Source organism: Myotis myotis, unplaced genomic scaffold (genome assembly GCF_014108235.1).
Source record: "Myotis myotis isolate mMyoMyo1 unplaced genomic scaffold, mMyoMyo1.p scaffold_m19_p_4, whole genome shotgun sequence".
Lineage (NCBI taxonomy): Eukaryota > Metazoa > Chordata > Mammalia > Chiroptera > Vespertilionidae > Myotis > Myotis myotis.
The window spans coordinates 8,369,645-8,378,017 of record NW_023416346.1 but is presented as its reverse complement, the minus strand read 5'-3'; the positions used below and the strand labels follow the sequence as shown (position 1 = coordinate 8,378,017).

The 8,373-nt window shown below is 48.8% G+C and overlaps 1 protein-coding gene across 2 annotated transcripts; it reads right to left on the bottom strand.

Annotated features, from left to right (window-relative positions):
- Positions 1–209: 209 nt before the first annotated feature.
- On the bottom strand, positions 210–6,965 carry MAGED1 (MAGE family member D1). Of its 2 annotated transcripts, none has more exons than XM_036305877.1 (13): positions 6,818–6,965; positions 6,215–6,321; positions 4,810–5,511; positions 3,438–4,106; positions 3,253–3,316; positions 2,948–3,027; positions 2,687–2,778; positions 2,394–2,473; positions 2,260–2,302; positions 1,942–2,004; positions 1,246–1,360; positions 619–1,004; positions 210–408 (listed from the first exon to the last, which is right to left on the bottom strand). In XM_036305877.1, the coding sequence occupies exons 2-12, from the start codon at positions 6,257–6,259 to the stop codon at positions 627–629; spliced, it is 2,331 nt and encodes a 776-aa protein (XP_036161770.1). In that variant the 5' UTR covers positions 6,260–6,321; positions 6,818–6,965; the 3' UTR covers positions 210–408; positions 619–626. The 2 variants fall into 2 exon arrangements, with proteins under 2 accessions (XP_036161770.1, XP_036161771.1); XM_036305878.1 differs by having other exon boundaries at positions 6,215–6,288.
- Positions 6,966–8,373: the final 1,408 nt, after the last annotated feature.

Sequence of the window (8,373 nt, the reverse complement as noted above, 5' to 3'; positions counted from 1 at the left end):
AAACCATACTAGTTTTTGGACCTCAGTAACACTCAAGTCATCAATCCCGCCTTTGTTTCCCAATCCATTAGCCAATGTATCCACATTCTAACCTCTTAAAAGCTAATATGCCCTTTAGGCTAGAAGTGAGGCCCTGAGCCTCCCATATAAATATGTTGATCTCTCCTTAAACACAGGGGGACAAAGGGAGCACATATAATTCACTTTGCAGTTTCAACGTTTATTTCTGATACCAAAACTTGAAAGCACACAAGGTGGGGAGGGCAATAGAAAAGGAACAGCAAATAAATTTATCTTGCATGCCACTTTCAGTCAATACGATGTGGCTCTCTAGATAGCTGTGTTTAAAAGGAATGTGAGGCTTCAGCCTCACTCAGGGGAAAGACTATTGCAACCAATCAGCAATATCTGTGAACATAAGAAAGAAAAAAAATTTAACATCAATGATCTATATATCAAATAGTAAGGAATGTAAATACCAAACAGTGCTTCCCCATACTTCTCTCATCTCCCCACCATGGGTTTACTATGACTCCCAGCTTGTGCACATAAATACATTCCCATGAACCCTACATCTCCCAATGACCCTAGCTGCCCAATCCAAAGTGAAGTACCTACCCAACATCTCACTCAACCCAGAAGAAACCAATGGCACCAAAGTTGGCAGCAAAGTTGGCACTGGCTGTACCACCAGAGCCAATAATGGGGCCAGTGAAGGTCTGAGGAAATCTGGAACGGGCATTCTGGTGGTATCTGGCCCAGAAGGTAAATGGGATTCTGGACCAAGGATCTCCAAAATCTCCTTCCTCATCCCAGGTCAGTAGCTCAAACTCAATGTCATCCCAGCTCCAAGGCCCAGAAACAGCCTCATCTCCAATCCCCATGCGGGTTCTCGCCTCAGCCCGGGCTTCGGCCTCAGCTGCAGCAGCATCCAGAGCATCCAAGGCCTCATCTGCAGCCTCCATAAACTGTGCAGTCCAATCGCGAGGGTCTCTTTTTTGAACCTGAGGTGAGAAATAGAAAATAAAACAAAACCCATAATAATATTAGTTAATATGTATGAAGCAATAACTATATATTTAGTGCCCTAGTTTGTTCTACTGTTTGCTTAATAACAACAAATGCCACCAGCATTCACCTACCATGTTCAATACTTAAGATCTCATTCCTGCTCTGGACCATTTATTCCTAGTCAGTCACATCTCACCCCATGACCTATCAAGTTTGGAGCAGTTCCTCTATTACCTCTGCAATGAATCTCAGCACTTTCATTTTGCTAGTCTCATGGTAGGAACGGAGGCCCCAGAGGAACTCATACTCAGGAGGGTTGCTGTTGGGCACTCGTCTATAGTCCAGGTACCTTAGAAAGAGTAAAAGGTCTTTGTTTCTATCAAGGTAGAATGGAACCCATTAATGCATACTAAGTCTAGATTTTGAAACCCCAGATTTTAGGTACCAACTCCTTCAAGATTCATTCTTAAACACAAAGTATTTACCCTCTACTACTCAGGCCTTTAAATTTCGTGTCAGTGCTGCTACACTGAATAGTTACCTAGAGCTGCAGGGGAGACTTCTGTAGGGTCATAGAAAGGACAACACTTAATCTCACCCCCTCTGTCACAGCTCTAGCACGAGATTCTTGTAATCTTGTCAGTGAGGCACAGATAGGACATTTTAATGATTATACTGCAGTGCAAAAGCCTCAACCAGGCCCAACCTTGGAGATGTCTACTGTGGGGACATCACTTATAAGAGTATACTCAATAAATACTTCTGAGTGCATATGTGTTTCTGTACACATATGTGTACACACACACACACATACACACACACATATGTATGTATAGTTAGTGTAAGAAATGAGCATGGGAAGAACTTTCTGAAGCTGACCAGCACACAGAACTCATGAGGACCAGACAAAGCCCCTTAGGCACTACTTACTTTTGCTTTACAAACTCATAAGTGAGAAGTTTCCTCAGATCTCCAAGGAGGGGATGTCTCACCCTGATAGTTAAAAAAGGAACCTATAATCAGAGACTATGACATTGCCTCCAAAAATGAAAAGAACTTTCCAGCACAGAGGTCAGAGATGAAAAGAAGCAGAGAGTTCAGGACTAGTTCCTCATCCACCCAAGTCACATTGTTGGGCTCTATACCTCCCCAAACCCCATAGAACACCAGTGGCTGATGCAATCCTGGGGCCATCCTCTGTTGTCAAAGGACTGTATAAGCAGGCAAGAGATGAGAGCCCAGTCATACCCAGGACGCAGTCCCATCTTGCGTAGTGCCTCCCAGAGGACAGCTGCAATGGGAGGCAAGGGGAGACAAGGGATGGAAAATGAGCATGGAAGTATGGCTGTAACCAACCCCCAGCTGCAGGTCTAGCCACTCACCTTCACTGGCACGGTTGCCATTCATGAAGATAACACCCAAAATCACTAAGAGGAGACCCAGCTTGGGTGTGTCTTTGGTCCTAAGAGAGTACAAAAAGATGATGCTTTCAGCAGCCATTTGCATGAGACACTCCAGGCAGCATCTAGTTTCTCCAATATTCCTCAGCTAGGGGATAATTATACTCCAGCTCTGACCATGACCTGCTATGTGAGCCTGAATCTGAGACGGTGACCCAGTCCCAGAGAAAAAAGCACCACTGAAAGGCAGTGCTTCACTTCCCTTCCCATCTTACGTTCCCAGTATGCCAGCCAGGGACTCAGGTGTACTGATGAGAATATACAGGTGTTCTTCCTTGTCAATTTCCTTCAATTGAATCCCAAATTTCTATAGGGAAAAGAAAACAGACTATGAAATTACAAAATCTAGCATATGCTACCCATCTCAGTCGCTCACCTTCCTGTGAGACTTGTCCTAAAACCCCAGGAGGAATTCCATGAATCTTTGAAACCAAGACTTTCCCGTCATTCCTGTCCCTTAGAAGCTGCCTTCTCACCTTCTCCAAGACAAAGCATGCACGTTCAATGATTTCTGGATAAACATCAGTGTATTCACGGATGATATCCCTCAGCATTTCTGTAGGAGAGAGAAGGGAGCACCTGGGCTGAGTAGGGGCCACAGAGCCGCAACCCCTTTGCTAGCTTTGCTGAGAACACAGGGTCCTCAAGGGTGGAAAAGGAAGAATTAGCCATGGAAGGAGGGGACTGAAAGGAAGGGGACTTTTATATAAACAAAGGGATGTCCACAGAGCATGGGGTGAGGGGAAGGGCAGAGCCCTGGGAGAGGGCACTGGATGCCTACCTGAGCGCTTGATGGGCACCTTTGTATAATCTTTAAGCATCAAGTACTTGACCAACTTATTCGCCTGGGAAGGGAAAAGGAAAGTTTTTCGTTATATTTACAGAAGACCTGGTTGTTATAGGTGGAAGGATGACAAAGAAAAGAGCAAGAGAGGAGAGATGTAACTGGGGAGTTATAGTGCTTACTCTTTCCTGAAGAAGGGCCACATCTCGGGGCTGTGAAGCACCCATGTTCTGTGGGGCACGTGGGTTAGGAGAGGGACGCAGGTTTGATGAGGGTCGTAGGTTCTGACGTTCAGGTGGAACTGGCCAATTGGTGGGGATCCACTCATGTGGGAGCTGCCATTCTGTAGGAAGTGGCCAATCGGGTGGCAGTGGCCAGTTGTGTGGTAGCGGCCAGTCAGGATGGCCTTGCCAATCTGGAGGACCCTGCCATCCAGGTGGGTTCTGCCATCCAGGTGGGGCTTGCCATCCAGGTGGATTCTGCCAGGCCAATGGGTTTGGCCAGACAACTGGACCAGGCCAGACAATGGGATTTGGCCAGATCACTGGGCTCTGCCAGATCACTGGGCTCTGCCAGATCACTGGATTCTGCCAAGCAACTGGGTTTTGCCAGGCTAGCGGGGTCTGCCTGGCTGGGGGGTTCTGACGTGCTGGTGGGATTTGCCTGACTGGCTGGTTTTGCCAGCCTGATGGGTTCTGCCAGGCCAGTGGGGTCTGCCAGAGCACATTGGGGGGTACGCAGGGTGGGTTCTGAGTGGTAACTGGAATCGGTGCAGACCTCCAGGTCCCTGCAGGCAGTGGGGCCCGCCTTTGATCCCCACTTCTGTTCTCTTCCACGTTCAAGTTATTTATCTGCATCATCAGAGAGAATGAAGGTCTAGGGTTACCAGTTGTTTCTGTGTCCTCACCCTAACTATTCCAGGAAGACCCCCTAAAACCCTCACCTGTAGTGACAGCCTGACCCACTAGCCAATGGTCACCCTGAGACCTGGGCTTGTTTTTCACTGTCTTCCATGTAGAAGTTTCATCTTTGAATCAGGCCAGGATCAACCCAAGGGTGGGGCCTGAAGCTGCTCCTATTCCTATGTCCACCACTGGCTTTGCTTGTACCACCCTGGACAGATCACTCAAGTCACTTCACCTCTCTGGGACTTAGTTTCCTTCTCTGTAAAACTGAGACTATGACCCCTAACTGGTATGAGATACCTTGAAGATTTAATGAATGAGATAACCTGTGTGAATGTGCCTAGCTCAAGGCCTAACTCATGGTGGCTACTATCAAAATGTAAACAGAATATATATATATATATATATATATATATATATATATATATATATATATATATTCAAGTCTCATCTCCCAATCAGTCTGTGGACACTCAGGGGGCAGGAATTACCATATTCACCTTATCATCCCCTATAATATAGCTGAATACAGGCAGACATATAGATATAGGATTGTCTCTATCTATATATTTATTTCTGTTTTAGAACAAATAACCTCAGAGAAGAAAGGAGAGAACCCAAAGCAAAGTGGAGCTAGCAGGGATCTCACCTTTCGGGTCCTCTTGCCCCGGATTATAGTCCTGGACTCCAGATTCTGAGCCTGGGAACCATCTGCTGATGTCTGTGCAGCTGCACCACCAGATACAGAGATAACTGGCTTGGCCTCTATGTCAGCCTTGGAAGTAGCCATCTTGGTTTGGTTAACATTCTGAGTCTGGGTATCAGCTGTTGAGGCCTTAGTGATATGATTCCAAGCCTTGAAGGCTGTCTTAGGCCGAGTGTTTGACATTTCACTGGCCTTGAGAGACTGAGAGAAATTGTAAGTGGCATTTGGGCCCACCTTAGTAGTGGCATTTTGGGCCTTAAAGGTGATCTCAGATTTGTTGGCAGTTAACTCTTTGGTTGCTGCTTGGGAAAAATCATAGGCAGTATTTGGGCTATTTGGGGTGGCATTCTGGGTCACAAAGGCTGACTTAGGTGACGTCTCTTTGGCATGAAGAGCCTGAGAGAAATCATAGGCAGCATTTGGGCCTTTTGTGGTAGCATTCTGGGCCCTAAAGGCTGCTCTAGGCCTAGCTGCAGCTGCTGAAACCTGATAATCAGCCGTTGTTGGGGGCTGTGAACTCTGAGGACAAGAATTCTGCCCGAAGGCAGCTGCAGGAGCCTGGTTGGTAGGTGGAGTCTCTGAGATCTGGATGGCCTCCATCAGGGTCTGCATAAGCAAGGTGCTGTCTTCTATAGAGGCCTCAGCCTGAAAACACAGGAGTGGGGGTTAAAATCTCTGGGGCTCCAACGCTAGTGGAGGGGTAGAGGGAGCAGTGCAGGGGACGTGCTGGAAGGTGGCTGATGCAAAAAGAGGAGGGCTGAGGGAGAGACCTAGACTGCTGGGGAGGAACGCACAGTGGTAACAATGTCTGGTAGGGACTGCAGGGTAGGGGCTAAAGAGGGGTGGGGTAGGAAGAGGAGAGGGGTGACTTGGAACTGAGGGCTTATCAATCAGTGAGATTAGAGCAAAGCAGTGCGACATGCCTTAAGAACTCTAGACCAGGGTTTTGGTACCCTTATGAGGAGTTTAGAAGAATTAGTGGAGGGGGGAGGAGGTTCGCAGGGAGTGGGGAATGCAGAAGAAAGGGAATGTGGAGGTGGATGGTTGGGGGAGGGAGCGGCAGAATGCTCTACAAACGTCAGGACTATGGGGGAAAAAAGGCTCCTTATCCAACCCGCATTCTCTGGGCACATTGCCCTGACTACTAACAGGGTCTCCCCTTTCTCTGGGCAGGGACTGATGGCTGAAAAGGGATGCCCCTCCCCCCCCTCGATAAACCCTGAGAATTTAAAGACAAGGGAGTCTAAGCACCTAGAGGGCAAATCGGATCCTTGACTTTGGGTGTTCAAAGCGGCCCAGGGGTAACTGCTGGGGAAATGGGGAGGGGCGTAGGAGTTAGATATCTCACCTGGAAGCCGAGGAGGCCCGCACCACAGTCCATTTTCTGAGCCATGGCTCCAGTCCCTCTGGCAAGAGCAGAGCCTGGGGAGTGTTGGGGAGGAGCCGGACGTTATACTATGGAGGGCAAATAAGAGAAACCAAATTTGGGGATGGGGTGTTTGGGATTTGATTGTGGGGACGGATGAGCTGCTGAATGTTAGGGGAACGGGCTGGATCAATGTGGGAAAAGTAAAGTGTCCAGAAGGAAGTTCTGAATCCCGAGAAGCTACTGAAGGAGCGAAGCTTCACATCAGGGTTTGGAAAGCAGTTAAGAAGTTTGAATCTACAGGGATTGGGTTTGGAAGCCGCATTTGGGAAACTGAATGTAGGTTTCCAATGAGAAGAATCGTGTTAACAGTAGAGATTGAGGACCAGAAATCTGCAGAGATTTTGAACGATGCGAAGGAGTCAGAGAGAGAACAGGGGTTCTGAATACGGGAAGATCAGGTGAGGGGTGTGAATCAGGGTTTGGGGAGTGGAACAGGGATCAGAATCCAGGGTAAAGGGATCGGGATGAAAATGGGGGGCCCGCACCAGGGGGCAAATGCCCTGTCTGGGGGCTAATTCTCACCTTGCCTCAGGCCCCAACCCTAACCCCCTCGTGGCCTCCCTTCTTCACGACTCAGAGAATCGGGATTGCAGGGATCGGTTCTCTGCAACCGCACCCTCTCCTTGTCCAGGAGAAAATGCCAGCGCGGCAGATAGGACGACCCCGCCTCTTTTCCTAATATACCACCCACCGCCTCACAAGGTTCAGCGCATGCGCAAGAGCTGACAGACCAAATAAGAGTCCCGCCCGCTTTCCCAACAAAAGCCTCGTTCTGAACACCATTATGCGCATGTGCAGCGGGAGGCAGTCCCGCCCCTTTGCCAACACACCAAGCCACCACCAACCAGTCTACAGTATACAATGGCCCCTCCCCTACCGCTATATCCCCTCCCCAAAACAGACGCTCCGTGCCTCTAAGTCCCACCCTTTGCCCTACACACTGGCCCCCTATCCTTTCCGCAATGCGTCTGGGTTCTATCCCTCCCTTCGTTGGGCTCCTCCTGTCAGGTCGCATGCATCTCCACCCCCTTGCCTAGCACCACGTAAAAGTTACTGTTAAGGAGGTCTCTGTATGGGGTCTCTAATTGCAACAAGTGCTAGGCTTTGTGACACAAGAAAAGAAATATCCAGAGATCATACACTATTGGAAGGAGAAAAAGTCTATGGTCTCCACGTGACTCTGTATGACCACCACCCCCGACCCCCCCAGCCCCCGCTTTAACTGCTCCCAGACTTGTGAATATCATCAGCTTCTTTCCTGCCTTTTGTGCAGCCCCAGGCATGGACTTACCATGTGTGTGAAGGGCGCAGCTTCTACATCACAGTATGATCTATACTGGGGCTTGTTTTCCTCTCACAGCAGCCCTGGGAAGTGAAGGTCCCCATTTTACAGATCAAGACGCACCGACACGTTGCATGCATGAGCTAGTAAACAGAAAATGCAAAATGTGGGCCTGGGTCTTCCTGACTCCAAAAACACACATTCCACTAATGCTGGCCTAAAAACTGAGGCACCCCGCTCCCCTCTTCAGTTTCAGCACCAGCTCCACACCCACCTCCACCGCCTGTCAATATCTGCCGCAAACAAGCAAGGTTTGTATTCTCTGAGACCTAAGGTCAGACTCTGCAGGCAAAAGGACACAGGTAAAGGACCCCAGTCCCACCCCTGCCTACTCCACCTGAGTCTATCTTATAGCAGACTTTTTCTATCTCCAATAGTGTTTCCTCTCTGGCCATTCCTTTTCCTGGACCTTGATGTAGATGAGTTTGCAGGCGCCTAGCGCTTGTTGCAATTACAGATGCCCCACAGAGACCTCCTTAATAGTGATTTAAGTGGTGCTAGACAAGGTTATGCCAATTCATGCAACCCGATAGCAGGGGAGGGATAGAGGTGAGATACTCATTGTGGAAAAGGTAGGGAGCTAGTGTGTGGGGCACGGGATGATACTACTATGGGTCTTTAGGATCTACTCCCACGGTCAGGCCTTTTCCTGAGTGGCACAAACACGCTGCCCCTGAGGCCTTCCTGGTGCCCACTGGAGCGGCCAGGACAATCAGGCACTTGTGTGTCTGAGCCA

Bases quoted from the DNA above. Each gene is read 5' to 3' on its own strand.
- MAGED1 (XM_036305877.1), bottom strand. From the start codon at position 6,259: ATGGCTCAGAAAATGGACTGTGGTGCGGGCCTCCTCGGCTTCCAG. The intron at 2,474-2,686 runs GTAAGATGGGAA...GTACTCTCTTAG, and splicing joins CTGGCTGGCATACTGGGAAC to GACCAAAGACACACCCAAGC. The intron at 1,005-1,245 runs GTAATAGAGGAA...TTCTCACCTCAG, and splicing joins TGCTGAGATTCATTGCAGAG to GTTCAAAAAAGAGACCCTCG.